Genomic DNA, 16,454 nt, shown 5'->3' with positions numbered 1-16,454 from the left:
GGCATTAGGGTGGGATTTCTGAGAGCTATGTTTGCATCAAATAACAGTCAGGTGAAGAAARTTCTATTTTGATGACTGTGTCATAACTTCATTTTGTCTTTAAGTGTTGTTTCACAGACTGTCAAACTAGATTAAAGTCCTGGGTTTGTTTTCATGGCTGTAAACTGTGTTTCCAGCCATTTTACAGAAGACCTCAGTTTCTCTGTTACAAAAAAACATGCCTTCCTATTATGACCTGCTTTTCTTGCTCTGCCTTACATAGAGTTATATGACCAGGGGAAAAAATCCATAGTGGTTAGTTTGGCGGAAGGGCAAAAATAAATCTATTCATTTGGTTTCAAAGGGAAAAGTAGTCAGCTCCATATCAAAGTATTTGAGTATTTCCCAGAAATAATTGGCAGAATTTTGTATTTCCACCAGGGAGAATGGGGTCACTATGTCAGAGAGAAATTTTATATTTCTCTGATTGGCAAAACTTGTACCAATGTTCTTCCATGGGAGATTGAGTCAAGAAATAAAGTGATATCAGTGAATCCCAGAGTGGGTCAGGCTGGAAGGGAACACAGTGCGTCACATCTGGTGCCACGTCTCTGCCCCAGCGAGGCCATCCCAGAGCACAGGGCACAGCAGTGCGTCTGTGTGACTCAGRAATTTCCCCAGGGAGGGACACTCCAGAGCCTCTCTGTACAATCTGTGCAGGGCTGGGCGCTCTCCAGGGCAGTTGTGCCTCCTGTGCAGGGGGAGCTCCCTGGGCTCAGTCCCTGCCCGTCCTTTGGGTGYCATCTGGAGCAGAGCCCAACCTGCTCGGAGCCCTCCCTGCACCCAGGGACAGCCAGGGTCGAGGGCCCCTCTGGGCTGGGGCTCCTCTGGWGKCTGAGCAGCCCTYGCTCCCTCAGCCTTTCCTGGACACTGAGCTGCTCCCAGACCTTCCTCATCTCTGCCACCTCTGCTGGACCTGCTTCAGCAAACCCCTGTCTCTGCTGTCCTCAGGAGCCCAGAGATGGACACAGRGACTATGGACACATATTAGAGAAATACGATTAAAATTGCATAAATTAAGTGATCCAAATATCTAAATGATTGTCTGGTTTTCAGCTCAAATAGAGTTGCAGAGCTAGGTAAYSTKGATATCACACTGATGTTTTAGTTGTTGCAAAGTCATGCTTACACTGAATCAAGGACATCTCAGTTTCTCATAATTGCAGAAGGAATTCCTGACTGGGAGAGTGAGGAGGCCCTGGCACAGGGTGCCCAGAGCAGCTGTGGCTGCCCCTGGATCCCTGGCAGTGTCCAAGGCCAGGCTGGACATTGGGGCTGGGAGCAGCCTGGKACTGTGGAACCCTCCCCATGGCAGGGRATTGAAGTAAGATGAGCTTTAAGGTCAATTAAGACACAAGGAGCTGAGAGGGGACACAGCTAAGACATCTGGCCCAAGTGGCTGAAGGAATATCCTGTATCCTGTTGTGCTGGTGGATATTGGTGGGTGTTGGTCAGGAGTTGGTGGACACTGCTCAGGGTCTGCAGCAGGTGGCCAGCAATTGCATTTGTCTATTCTTTTATCATAATTTTGACTATTGCCATCACTTTCCTTTTCTTTTCAGTCCTATTGAATTGTATTTATCTCAGCCCGTGAGTTYGGCCTTTTTTCTCAGTTCTCTCCCCCATCTCAGCAGAGAGGAGAGAATGATTGGCTGTATGATGTTAAACCACAATAATGTTGAAGAGGCTGTTTTAGGGTTATGGATTATTGACTTAATCTGGTCTATAATTAAGACCAGAAAGGTAGTATTTGGTACTGCAGAGACTTTTCAAGACTTTATAAATCTTCAGAAGCAGTTTGCCTCATGATGCTGTTTCAGGTAATCTGCCTTTCTCTCCTTTTTCCAGTTTAATGGTTTAGTTTTGAGACCCCTATCTTATCTTTGTCACCTCCCAGAGATGTAGAAAGCTTTACAAAAACATCTGGAATATGTATTTGTCTTGTGATATATCAAAAAAAAAATGACAGGAGACTAGAAGTAAAATAAAAAAACTCAATGTGAWAGAAATCCAATTGCATTTTGAAGCATTTAGGCAAATTTCTGTTCATGCCTGTAATGATRCCAGCCAGAACTAGTACTGTTGCAGCCATCCTGTTGGCTTAAAAAGGAATTTTCATAGAATCATGGAATCCTAAAATAATTTGTGTTGGAAGGGATYCCAAAACTCATCTTGTTCCACTCCCTCCCATGGGCAGGGTCACCTTCCACTGGACCAGGTTGCTCAGAGCCCTTTCCAACCTGACCTTCATCCCWTTTAAATGGGATWTTTTTCTTTTTATTCTGTTGGTKTTTTGTTTTTTTCTCTTCCATGTGATGTTCTGAAGAAGCAGAATCTGAAATACTCTTCTGTCCACTCTGTATCAGTGTATAGTCTGTGTTTTCTGTTATCTTCAGATCTGAAAAGAATATAGTGAGGAAAGCTTCGAAGGAGTTGCAGCATAAGTTACTTTGTTTTGCATGTTAAAGAAGTTAAATACAGCTTTGTAGTTTTRAAATATGCATATGTATAAAATTAGGTCTAAAAAATTAATATTTCMGGTATTGTGAACATACTACCTACGCTTAGAAACTCCGCTTGTCTCTCTGTCTTCCCAAGCTGTTTATCTGTTCAGTGCTTTAATCTGATGTTTATGATCAGAAACAGTATTTTCCTTTAAAATACCTTTCAACTTGAGTATGTTGGGAGCGCCAGCCAATACTTAGCACCTAATGTATCACTGYCCTTTGCAGTTGAAAGGACTTTTATGAACCTGTTATATGGGATTGGTTTTCTGGAGGACATGCCAACACACAAGAGAACTTCAGGAGKTTGCTTGGGTCACATATTAATGTGTAGATTTCTCTTGGACATAGTGAGAGTTATTCGCCCTRGTGGAAGATTCAGATTAATCACTGTTGTTTTGGCCMTATCCCTTTTTCCTAACTTTTGAGRAAAGGTGCAGTAATGACAGATGCCAACCACAGGAGGATGAGGTGTTGGAAAATTAAAAATGAGAACTACACTAAAGTTTAAGAAAGGATGAWTTTTAATTTATTTAACATGTGMTAATRAAAGTAGAGTTACTTCAAGTTTTTTTAAGGAGTAGCTTTGCGTATTACCTCTCTGGTGAACTCATGTGATCTTAAAAACTAATTTCACAGTCAGCATCATTCATTCTGATAAGGACAGTGGATAAAAAACATGGCGATAAGGGGTTATTAATATAACAAGAAATTTTTGCTAAGAAGGCTGCAATTATAGTACTTTTTGTTATAATAACTCTCAAGCTGCTTAACACTGAGTGGCATTAGTTCCYTTGCCCATGACATGGCAGTAATTGCCCTGCAATTGTTCTAATGAGGGGGCATTGGTTTATTACATAATCTGACTGTATAATTACATTTGAAGAAAAATAGTCATTGGATGGCTTGAAATTTTGTAGAACCAAGAGTACTTGAAATTCTTCTAAGTGGTTTTACTTAATATTCTGCATTCATATGGCTTACAGGTTTTTTCTCATTTACACCTTGGACCTTGCAGACTAGAAGATTGGAAACTAAACTTTCTAAATTTTTCTGTTTTCTTTAAGAAGGTGTGTTGTAATTAATTTTTGATTTAAACATTAATTAAAAGGGGAAATAAGCACATACCTTTTTAAAGTAGATTTTTCCCCTGTATTACTCAAAGCTTTGACCTGTTAAATGAATAATTCAATTGAATGCTCAGTCTCTCCCATAAAATTTCAAAATACACTCAAAAAAATGAACTTCTAGACAAACTTTTGGGGATGAATCTGACACAGTGTGGTTAGGAGGGGGTGCTTCTTTTCCCTTGGAATGAATGAATATATCAAGAGCCCATATTTGATAAATGTAGAGGTTTTGTCCTTTCCTTTGACTTTGTACCCCAGGAATGCTGAGTCTGCAGCATCTCTGTTTCAGGTTTGGTGCTTTTCTCAGTTTTTTCAGTTCTGTAATACAGTCCCATGAACAGTGGCAAGGATACAAGGGCTAATGGACTTGCTGGGGAGGGATGAGGCGAGTCCTTTAATCCTCCAGTGATTTTCCGTCTCTAATCAGTATTTGGGCACGTAGCTGGTTATCTGGGTTCACCAGCGCTGCTTTAATTAGAAACAGGAACTACAGGAATTACGAATAAATGCAGTAATTTAGTATTGSAGTTAATTCTTTTCAGTGCTGTAGGTATGCAAATGGTTTTGCATTTGTGGCTCAAACATCAAAGTTTAAGCAGTGTGATTGATAAATTCTTTTTGAGCAGCCTTTGGGGACCTTGCATTGGCTTTATACATTATACCTTACTACTGGAGCTGTGTGTGCACTATGTAGAATGGTGGAATCAGAGAATGGTTTGGCTGGAAGGACCTAAAAGACCATCCAGTGCCACCCCTTGCCAGGGGCAGGGGCACCTTCCACTGTCTGCAAGCCCTGTCCAATCTGTCCAATCATCCAATTCCAGTGATGGGGCAGCCACAGCTTCTCTRCTTCTCTGGGAAACCTGTGCCAGGGCTTCGCCATCATCACAAGGAAGGATTTTGTTCCAATATCTAATCTMAACCTACCCTCTAAAGAAACCTTGTTTATTAAAACGTGACCAAACCTGTTATTTGTTGTTTTTTTTCTCTGCAGCTGGCCTGTGGACGGTGTTCACTCTGGGTGGGGTGGGCAGCAAGGCGTCGGCACAGCTGGAGCAGTGCTCCCCTCTGGCCAGCCAGAGCCTGCTGCTGCTGCTGGTCCTGGCCAACCTGACTGACACTCCAGACACCCCGAATCCCTACAGGCAAGCTATCATGTCCTTCAAGAACACACAAGGTTTGTAGCTGTTCTTACTTCTGAGCCTGAACTGATGAAACAGAGTTTTAAGTTGCTTTGATCTCTTAGAGGTTGTCTTTCCAAGATTTGTTGTCCTTCCAGCAAGCCCGTAGAAGAGCAGTAATATGTTTTCATCTGGGAGTTTTGAGGTAGAGTTCCTCAGCTGCTGAAACTTAATGGTGGGCACAGAGGGGGGATACTTTGTCCTTCTGACTTGAGAAACACTACAAAGCTGCATAATCCTGTTTACAGCTGGGCTAGAAAGTCYTGAAGATTTCTTCCAACCTTGATGATTCTGTGATTCTGTAATTTTGTAAAATGTAAATAAGACTGACCTRTAAGTACATTGGTTATCAAAGAGACTTCAGGAGTCCCCTAAAAATTTGTAGCACTTTTTATCCTGGCATTATGTCCCAAAGAGAGAAGGTAAATAAATTGCAGTCTGGGTTTGCTGACTTTATTCTTGTATTGCAAACGTAAGAAAAAAATGCTTACCATAAATGCTTCCATGAGTATTATATGTATGGCAGGTTTCAAAGTTGTGTCTGTGCTTGTTGGGATTTTGAGAAGTCAGGCTCCAGTCTGTGTGTCAGGTAACTGCAGGTGCCACGTGGCACTGACTCGTGGAGACCTGATTTGGACCATGGGGATGCCTCAACACGGCGTGGGTTGTGTGGGTAGTTCAGCATGCAGCCTGTGCTTTTCACAGAGTCACAGGATCATTTAGGTTGGAAAAGCCCTCCAAATCCAGCCATTCCCCCAGCACTGCCAAGGTCACCACTACCCCATGTCCCCACATCCACACAGCTTTTAAATCACTCCAGAGGTGGGACTCGACCATTTTCCATATATACTTTATCCATACTTAAATCTCTGAATCGGAGCCATGTGGTTTTACCTTTCATTGGCTTTATGCAGGTTGGCAGCGTGCACAGGGCTCAGGAGCTGTGTGACAACCTGTGAAGCCACAGTAATATCCTGAATTATGCACTTTCTTCTGGGGAGTTTTTGTATTCCTTTATCCATTAAGTTTTAACCAGGTTSAGCTCTAAATTAATTCACCATTACCTAGGAAAATTTATTGGGTTGTGAGGGTGGAGGATTGTTCACATAAGAAGAATTCTGAGTCCTAACATGCTCCTTTGATTTATTGGATACCATTTACAGGTGGTTGAGATCAAATTGTTGATAAAGTCTTTGTTTTGTTCTGTCTTCACAAGCTTCCTTTAATGTTTCATTTTGTTTGACTTTGTTTCATGCGGTAGGTGGCCAATAAAGTGTTTCATTAAAGTGTGCTACATGTATCATTGTAAATTTTTAAAGAACTTACTTTGTGTCAAATGTAGCATGAAAAGTATGTATTTTCTGTACATGTTGAGAGAATGTATGTTGAGAGAATGACTTATTGTTTCCCAGAYGCTTGTTCCCACTAGTAGTACTCATAATTGAGCTTAAATTTGGTTTCTGTGAAAATTCTAAGGGATTTGTAAGAGGAAGGTAATGGGGAAAAAAAGAGGCTGGTTGCTGTCGTAATATGTACTATAAAAGGAAAACTGGCATTTTTGTTAAAAGTAACTTATATTATTTGATTGGGACAAAACTAGAATTCAGGGTAGGGGTTTTTTTCCTCCATAGAGGAATTGTTTGGTTTTTTGCTGGTCAGTTTAATGTTCTGCAAAATATTACAGGATATGCTGGTGTGGCTGGTAAGTTTCTTTAATTCTGTTTAGATTTTTATTTTACTGGGCTTTTTAGTATCCTTTAATAAAACTGATGGTGAAATGCTGTAAATTCCAGTGGCACAGATTAAACATCCACAGAAGTGAAGCTGCAAAGTCAGTGGGTGCTTCTCAGCGAACAACTGTGGCACCAAACACTGAATTGTTCTGATTTTGCTGTCTGCATCCAAGTTTTTCCTCCTGAAGGGAAATTCCTTCCTGAAGAAGGAAGGTTTCAAACCAGCCCATGTCCATAGTCATGGTCAGCAGTTAAGGAAAGGCAGGTTGCAGTCTCTCATGCAGACTCATGCAGTCTGTGGGTGCATGGTTCTGAGACAGGCAGGGTTTTCCATCCTTCACAGGTTCCCAGTTCCTGCAGGCAGGAGTCCTGTTTGCTCCAGGCCTCCTGCTGCCTGCAGCTCAATGGCTGGAGCTGTCCCCCCTYGCCTGGGCCAAGAGAAGCGGCGGCTCCCTGGCACGTTGTCTGCTGGGCCCCACAAAACTGATGGCAGCCAGGGCTCCTGCAGGACTTCCAAGCACTTCCTTTGTCTAAAATGGGTGGAAATGTTGTTCAAAATAAGTGACAACTGCTGTSTTTTTCTGTGCTGAAAACTACTTAGCAAAATTTGATAAGAATAYGGGCTAAAAATCATACTACCACRGTGTGGTTTGGGACCTTTAAGATCWCCCAGTTTCAACTCTCCAGCCTTGGGCAAGGACACYTTCCACTATCCCAGGTTGCTCCAAGCTGTCCAACCTGGCCTGGGACACTTCCAGGAATCCAGGGGCAGCCACAGCTGCTCTGGGCAYTCTGTGCCAGGGCCTCACCACCCTCACAGGGAAGAATTTTTTCCTAATCGCTCATCTAAATGTCTCCTCTTTCAGTTTAAAACTGTTCCCCCTTGTCSTACCACTATTTGCCCTTGTAWAAATTCTCTCACTCTCCATCTTTTTCAAAACCCCCCTTTAAGTACTAGCCTTTTCTTTTTCCATTGGGAATTTCTAGAACTTAGAGACATATGCAGATGCATGTTTTTATTGAAACTGGTAAAGGTTCTACGAACAGAAATCTGTTTTATTTTCACTTCCAGCTCTGGCACAGTGTATTGAGATTATTAATAAACTGCTGTTACTTTGAGAGATGTCAGACAATACTATGTGAGGTTTTATATAACTTAACCCAAAAAAACTCCCCACCACACACCTCTCAAGTCSTGACACCTATGTTTCAATGAGATAACACAATAATCTTGACCTATGCRCATCTGCCCTTCATGCCAAGAAAGGGCTGGATGGGAGATACTCCACTTTAATGCCAGAAAACTAAACTTGGACGTTTGAGGTGCAGGGTTTGGAAGCACATGAATCATTGATACATTGGTTCTAGAGAAGACCTTGTGGCTGCCCTTCTTCCAGCAGCTCCTAGGATCAAATTGCTTCTAAGCAGTGGAAGCCACATGGAGAGACAGAATTGCTCTATGGAAAAAGGTGAATGTTTTGTGCAGGTATAGGGGTCTTACTCGAGCTTGTGTAGGAGGACAGCCTTAGCTTTTTGGCACACCTGAAGCTTTATGAGATCCTATTATGGTTTGTGACTACTGGTGATGAGAGTCTTGGGTGATTTTTGTTTTCTTCTTGCCGAGGTGCCTTTATTAAATACTTCCCTTAGAGATTTTTATAAAGTTAAAAATAACTGAATGATAAATGTATATGTTAATTTTTTTTTATTATTTCTTTATTTCAGATAACACCGCTTTTTCATCATCAAATCCACATGCTTTCCAGATTAACTTTAACAGTTTATACACAGCTTTGTGTGAGCAGCAGAAATCTGATCAGGCCACTCTTCTCTTATACATGCTTTTGCATCAGAACAGCAATGTGCGGACCTATGTRTTGGCACGGACAGACATCGAAAATCTGGTGAGTCTTGTAGTGCTTGCCTTATTCTCATCATGAGGGATTGGCCCTKCAAGCTTGGTGTCACCAGCTGCCARTGGCCTCTRTTCTGCAGTGGGAGAGGAGGTTCTGGATCACTCATTCACCAGTTTTAGCTTACTTACTCATTTTTGTTACATCATCTCAGGAGTGTGGTGCTTAAAATGTTGCTTCACTCAAAGGTGGTATTGGTAAAGCTACAGGAGTCTCTTTGTGCCATTCTCATGACCCAGGTCTAACCTGCTCACTTCTGATCATGGTGCAGAGAAACTGGTAGTAGATATCATTCCATTCATTATTGTATTTATCTCTTTCAGATATTCAGACCAAAAAGCTGCACAAGCTTACTCTGTGCTTTAAGGAGTAATAGTTAACAAAATGAGCTGTAACTGGGCTAACATGCCAAATGTCTTACAGGGTTGACCTAAGACTGAAACTCCTCAAGGAGCAGCTCACGGATTTTATAGAAATACAACTGTAGTGACTTTTTAGCCGTTTAAACAGGATTGTGGTTAGTGGCCAATATAACAGACACCTGGTATGGTTTYTGTAGGTTATAAATTAGCTTATGCTCCCCACTTTAGTAATGTCACAAACCACTTTAACAAATCTTACTTATTAAAAAGCATTCCTTTAATAAGATAATGGCTGTCTAGGGGAATTGGTAACAGAATAGAGAACCCTTTCCATTTTAATATTTGAAATCTTGCCAGGTAATTAGATCCCTTGCCTGTTAGATGGCAGATATGGAGTGAGTTTGGTTTCAGTCCAAGTTCTAGCAGATGTATTGCTAAAATCGAAGTTGATAGACGCCACTGTTGGCAAACTGGGGTGAGATGGCTGATGCTGAATTGATTCAAGACTGAACTCCTGTGTCGTCTGCTGCAGATTATGTAGGCAAGGGCTGAGTCATTTTGCATGAATTCTGTGAACAAATGGTCATGTATATTTTTTGGGGCTGCTAGTGTGTGATATGACAAATTTAACAGCTGCTAACCATAACAATTTGCAGTATCTTTAGAATCATAAAATAGAGTCACARAGATAGTTTGGGTTGGAAGGGRGCTTAGAGCTCATCTCATTCAAACCCTCTGCATGGGCAGGGACAGCTTCCACTATCCCAGTTGCTCTAGACAAGTAAAACTTAGGTGTGTGCATTGTTTTATAGTTATGATGTCTGATAAACTGTAAAACTTCCAGAAAAACAGTGAGGTGTGTCTGTCAAAACAACTCCAGATGCAGGTACTCGGATGCTCTGCAATGTGGGATATTTTCATATATAATCACCTCAAAAAACTGAAAAAATGTAGAYAAGCATCACTGAAAAGTCAACGTTATGTTTTTGTGGTATTTTGAYTTTTTTTCAATATCAGCATTTGAAACTGTCTACTCTTTATTTTGCTCTACATGCATACTGTTGCTTCTTTGTGATCTCTGTTGACGTGTTACTGACATCTTTGTCCAATCGTCTTGTTTTTATTGAGCTAATAGATAAGGATGAGCAGCAACCAACTGAGAAGAACAATTCTAATTGCTCAGTAATGCAGGCTGAGCCAAACCCAAAAAGAATTGGGAGGGTTGGGAGGGCTGCTGGACAAAGAAATCCCAACCTCCTAACTACAGCCCTGTGRTGAAAAAGAGTAGTTCAGTCTTGGTCTTGAAAATGAGATAAAGGGAGTTGAGTATTGGAGCTGGTTATTCCTTCCCTTTATGTCAAGAGTGGTGCTGACACACGGTGTGCTGTTCTGGTGTTGTACTCCCATACTTCACAAAATAGTTACAAGCTATTTAAAAATGGACAAGTGTAGAGAAACATGGGGATTTTTTTTTTTTTCTTTAAAAATAATGAGGCTTACTGTGAGAGTCTTAGGAAGCTAAATTAGCTGGTCAGAGAAGAGCTTGGGGAGCATCGGGATGTGTATGTGCCTTCCTAAGGAGGAGTCCTTGAAAAGAGAGGAATCTCCACTTGCAGAGGGATGGGAAGAGCTAAAGCCTGGAGGCTGATTCCCACTATCCAGAGATATGGGAGAAAAACAATAAGGTTGTTAATTCAGAGTCTGAATGATCTTTGAATGAGGGTGGAAGACTTTTTGGAGGCATGTGGTATAAATCAGTGGCCTCTTCATACAGAGGCAGTTGATGAACGAGATATAAGGTGTGCTGTGTGAGAGATCATGTCCACAGGCAGCTCAGAGCTCATCTTAAACTTSCAGGGCTTTTGTAGGTTGTTGCTGTTTCACTGCACTCAGTGCATCCCATTTGTTGTTTTCCCCTGTTGTAATTTGTCTGCCTTTTCATGTCCAGGAAGCATCACCAGAAGGTGTCCTCTAACATTTCATAAGAATTTTTGACATGTGTGTTTGGTCTTTTTTGATTTCACTTTAACTTGTAAATTGATTCAGTTTGTTTTTCTTAACTGGTATAATAAATACTGTCTCAACTCACTTCCTCATTTTTATATGAATCTCCTTTTGTCGGTTACAGGTAAATACCTTCACCTTCTGTTAGGCTTTATATTTTATTGTTAGTGATATCCTTTTTTGCTCTTACTGTATGTCTACATGGCAGAATGAATAGGATGTTCATGTGTCTTTCATGAATTCATTTTTTTTTTAAATAACTGGATTAAATACCTGCTGTATTTAGCAACACTAAAGAATCTTCTGTTAAAGAAGTTCACTTCTAGGATTTGGCTATCTTATTCAAAGTGCTTGCAGGGATCCTCCAGGAAGTGGTGGGACGGTGAAATAGGGGGCAATTGGCACATTTTTTGATAAGCATAGTATTCTGATCTGAGGCTGTTGAGCCTTCTGTTTGGAAGAGCAATTAAGACCAGTATTGCAACTAAAAATTTCACTGCATATAAGAAATGAACTATTTGATGTGTTTGCTTTGGCTGCTGCATTGAGATTTTGTTGCTGCTCAACATGACTGGAATGAAATAATATAGATGATGATGTATTTGAATCAACTGGTGGTGCACCAATATAATTTTCCTGTAGTATAAAATTGTCTTAAGCAGGTTGCTGCTTGTATTTTTTTAATTACTGAAGACAAACTATTTTTAAGCATTGCTGGGGAAACCAGCCTTCGACTGGATATAGTGTCTGCAATTTTCAGTGTGTGTTTTTGCCTGCCACTTGTTTTGGGAATTAAAAGTAACTTTTTAATGGTGGCTGTGTCTGCCAGTTAAAAGCTGCTCCTGATAGAGGAGTGTTAGTAGCAGTGCAGTTGTGGTAGCATGATGACTGTGAGAAAAGGGTCAGCAATGCAAAAGAAGTGGTGGCTTTTTTCTCAGTACAGGGGTGGACAGAGCCACTGTGTAAGAAGAGAGATACAGAAGTTTTAATGTATGTATGTAGCATAGAAAAGTGTAGAAATGTCTTTTGGTTAAAAGTAGATAAAGTTTAATATTATGGAAGTTTTAACTGAGAGGATTCTTCTCTTTTGGAGGAATCTGTCCCCTCCAGAGTCCTTCTGAGATTCCTCCCAGGCATGTCTTGCAGTTTCCACCTTTACTTGAGACATCTGAGATTCCAGGCAGCAGCCCTGGATACCTTCAGAAAAGAGATGGTTTTGCTCTTTAAATAGCACATGTCATTCCAAGATTCACTTGAGATTCCTTTGAGGCRTCTCCCAGGGTCCTTTGAATTCTTGAAGTGACCTGAGGTCCCAAATTTCAGCCCCAAACTTCTCCATGGAAACTACCTAAGAGTTTTCTTCTTTTGAAGAAAATTGTCTCCTCCGGATTCCACCCAAGACTCCTCCTAGGCATCTCCCAGAGTATTTCAAATCTTACATTTTAGTATGATTAGAGTTTGAATTTAATCTTACATTCTAACTTTTTTAGAGAAGTGGTGGGTTTTTAAATAGTTTTTGGTCTGAGAACAATAATATTTGTCCTAAAGGAGTGTGTGCAAGTCAGGAATCACTATACAAAGGAAAAAGTGTTGTAAGGAGGAAGGATTATAGAAAGGATTACGAATTGATTCTGTCTCCATCTGGAAATGGTACATAAGAGAGAATTAATTTGCCATTTGCCTCCCTGAGTTTTGTCCATTGTATAGATGGAGAGAAGCCTGAAAGAGGAGTGGAAGGGAAACATGGCCAAGAGAGCAGARGCTTTGGAAACAGCAGAGGTTTGTTGGGGTAGGAGGACTGATTACAGTGGAGTGCCWGACCACTCTTCAKWAGCAAGTATGAAATTTTAGTAACTKTACTTTCACATATTGGCTTGTAGGGGGATGGCTCCAGTGTCTCAATACATTTTTAGATGTAGTTTGTGGTGACACGCTTGTAGAACTTGGAGCACTTGAGAACACTGATGGACTTTTTCAGTTACACTTTGTATTAATTTGCATAGACAGAGGAGATAGTTTGGGCTGTTCTGGAGGAATGTGTTTTGCCAGAGTGGTTTGTATTGTTTAACACAACCAGAGTGGACCACAGTTACCTTTAAAGGTCCCTTYCASCCCAAATAGTTCTGCGCTTCCATCTGGGATCTGTGTAGAAACCTAGGAAGCTGTTCCAATGGTTACCCTCAGCAAGGCTTTTGTTATGCTGCTTGCACAGTCCAGTTATAAATGCAATTTTTCATTAGTTTTTTGTTGCTTCCAGCTCTATCCAGCTTATTATCATAACTCTTGGACTTGGAAGTGACAGACCTTTTGCAGTGCAAAGCTACATGCAAGTGTTGGAGATGGAAACAGTTTGAATRGTGGACTAAAACAGTGATGTTTGTTTATCTCCCCATCCATGGAAAAGGGCTAATTTTTTTGTTCATATGCTTATTTGAAGTTCTAGAGAAAACGGGTCTTTACCCAAGATTGCTATTCAAAAAACACAAAGATAGTACTCTAGTTCCCACTGGGGAGAGAGTTTTCTAAAGAATCCTTTGAAATGGCAAGGGAAGGATGTTTGCAACATGTAATCTAAATAATATGTTAATATTTATTTAATATCAATACAAATATGAATGTAAATATATTCTGCTTCTGCTTCTRTTGTCTCTTGTCTTGATCCTGGGCTAAAGCGTGTTTCGAAAGGTTTTGTGACCTGCAGCATTTAGATCAATCTAATTTCATTTTAATAGAAACTGGKTTAGTATGTCCCAACTGTTTTGAGGATGGTTGATTGTAAGAGAACATTTTGGTAACTTCAGAGGCTTGTGAAGCATTTGGTGTCCTGGCTGCTCACCAGAATAGGTTTCACATGATTCATCCAGCTGTATTTGTCCTGTTTTGAAAAACAGCAAGTTTTTAGGTGTCTAGATGCTTTTTGGAACTGAGGGCTTTCTCCAGTTCCTTTTTTCCAGGGCTTTTTGTGATTTCAGCCTATTTCTGCAGCCCAGGGAAGCCACGTTGTACTGAGCCAGTAGAAAGCTAATTTTCATTTGGTAGAGAGACAGCGTTTGCATCTGGATTAACTTTAGACTAGCATTCAGGTATGCTTGCTGTTGCAATGAAATCTCATTTTCATTATTATTGCAAGACTTTGGCATAAGCTGTTCATCCTGGTGGAAATGTTGCAAGACCTTGGGCTGAACTCTAATCATTATGATCAGTCAGTTCTCTTTGGCTGCATATTATCTAAAATTGGAAAAACAGGCCTTTTCTAGTCTTAACCCAACCCAAACTGTTTTTTTTTCTGGGATTATCTTCACACACCAAAATGGAATTTGACTTTCAGGTCTCAAAATGCCTCTGTTCACCTCAGCTCCAATGTACTTTGCTAGGTTTGATAAGGAAAGTCTTTTCAGAGCAGGTTTGTGGTAACGCAGACGGTTAGAAACAACTGTTTTCTTGCTTGGACTGCTGAAAATCTTGTTTAACAATTTTATTTTCCCCATAGTGTAGAAGCGAACTGAAGCGTTTGGAGATTATGGTAACTGGTATGGCTGGGAATCTCATTTACTGGGGATTGAAATTCCATGTCTGACCACAAGAAAGCACTTGTTTAGGCTCCCTTGTGGGGCGGAGTGAAGCAGATGGAAGGTGTTTGGACACTGTGTGTCACCTCTCAGGGGTGGTGAGGGAGGAATTGATATGAATTGTCAAGGGCAGAGCGATACATGGAACCTTTAGAGCCTCCCCTGTTTATTGTCTGAGGTATTTGAAGACTAAACTAATACACACATTTTTTCTTCCCTAAAGGTTCTGCCAATTCTTGAAATTCTGTATCACGTTGAAGAAAGAAATTCACACCATGTTTACATGGCCCTTATAATTTTGCTGATCCTTACTGAGGATGATGGCTTCAACCGATCCATTCATGAAGTGGTGAGTTGCTGTTTTGGTAAATAATCCTTCAGCTCTAAAAATCATTTAAATGTTTACTTTTAAGAAGATACATTGGCACATCTGTTCCCTCAGCAGAGGCTGTATGGCCTCATCCAAACTTGATGGCATATACATATTYCTTTCCTAAGAAGGAGTAACCTGAAGACTGATTTTGTAGCTTTTCCCAAGTGAAATGAACAAATGCACTCCCTCCTATAGAGAAGACACTGCAAATATCTCTTTTTCTGTCTTTTTTGGCATTCCCTGTTACAAACTACCTAATAATAGCTGGGCATGTTGCCTCAAAGGTGCTGAATGTTTGCCATGGAACTGGAGGGCATAGAAGGGAGGAAAAAAAACATTAAACCTTTTTTATTTCTCTTTAAAAACTTTGCTTAACTAGTTTGATGCAGCCTTTAGCTGGAGTTGTATTTTCCAGACTAAATGTTACTTCCTTACTTGGCACTTCTTTCTCTGTCTTTCTGTTACATTAATTTCTATTTCATTTTGTCCATATAWCAGGATCCRRATTTTTACTAGCTTTGATGGACCTTGACCATCTGTTCAGGTCCTGTTTAGAATACCTTGGACAGCTATGTCCTAGTTGCCCAGCTTCTGAAACTATGATAGTACATAAGGTAGCTGCACTGATTCAATTTAATTTTTTGACTGGGACATAGAAACTCTCTTTTGGGGGAATTTTTATCTTTCTGCATTATTATTTGTGAAAGTATGAAACTCTGAAATGCGTAACACTGAAAGCAAGTTCCAAGGTTGGTGARCAGAACTCCCAGTAAATTTCCAGCCTGGTTTGGAGGGTGCTGGCAATCTTTCTTGGTGCCAAACAGTAGAGACTTACAGTGTTTATTCTGTGCAATTTCAGGTTATTTAGTATAGAAAGCAGGAAGAGATGATTAARTGCAGTTTCCTGGGAATACCTTTTTGAAAGCAGCTTTTAGCAGAAGCACTTACARTAACCATGCAGATGACTGTAATATTTTCCTTCTCCTTTTTCCTTCTTTTCTTTCTCAGTTTTCTCCTGCCTTCAACTTTGTGTGCCTTGAACCTGTACATGTGCACCAGAGTTGTATGGGTGTGATGTGTATTTCTGGGTTCCATGTCACTGGATCATTTAACCTCTTTCATAGATTTGGCTTGTGAGAAGTCTTTTCCTCCATTACTCTTCATTCATTTTAGAGGCCTTACACACAGTCTTTCAATAAATTCCTTACTGGATGAGTAAAAGGGGAAGATTTCCCTAAAATTCCTTAATGAGGATCCAGCTGTGGAATGAAAACATAAATCAGGTTTCCTTATCCGGTTTATTCCTGCCTTTCAGCTGACTCTGCCAACAGTTGTTGTAGTGTTTGCTGTGCAATGTGGATATTGGTTTACTACGTCTATCTTAATAAAAACACAAACCCCATCTTGTTCCCTTTTACCCTGCACTGATGGTTTTTTTCAGTCATGCCTTTTTTCTTCCATTTCCTTCACATTTTTTTTTTATTTTACTTCAGATTTCACTGACTGCTTCTTTCTTTTCCTCTGTGGTCGTGTTTTCCTGCTCTGTAGTGCCTGATTCCATTTGATGATAGTGCTGTGGGGCCAAAGTTTTGCTGGATTTTCTTAGGTGGATAATGAGAGCTGGCAGTAAGGTGCCTGTGCCTGCA

At 40.6% G+C, this 16,454-nt stretch overlaps 1 protein-coding gene across 6 annotated transcripts in view; it reads left to right on the top strand.

Annotated features, from left to right (window-relative positions):
• Window positions 1-16,454, top strand: part of DYM (dymeclin) — a 208,459-nt gene that overhangs the window by 73,892 nt on the left and 118,113 nt on the right. For all 6 annotated transcript variants that reach the window (XM_057378441.1, XM_057378440.1, XM_057378438.1 and 3 more), the window contains 3 exons: window positions 4,668-4,850; window positions 8,313-8,491; window positions 14,659-14,784. In XM_057378441.1, the coding sequence (XP_057234424.1) occupies window positions 4,668-4,850; window positions 8,313-8,491; window positions 14,659-14,784 (488 nt within the window). The remainder of the gene's footprint in view (window positions 1-4,667; window positions 4,851-8,312; window positions 8,492-14,658; window positions 14,785-16,454) is intronic.

This window comes from Malurus melanocephalus, unplaced genomic scaffold (assembly GCF_030028575.1).
Source record: "Malurus melanocephalus ecotype Western Australia unplaced genomic scaffold, MMel_1.1 scaffold_359, whole genome shotgun sequence".
In the NCBI taxonomy this organism is placed as follows: Eukaryota; Metazoa; Chordata; class Aves; order Passeriformes; family Maluridae; genus Malurus; species Malurus melanocephalus.
The sequence above is the reverse complement of the archived record's forward strand: the minus strand, read 5'-3'. Positions and strand labels throughout refer to the sequence as shown.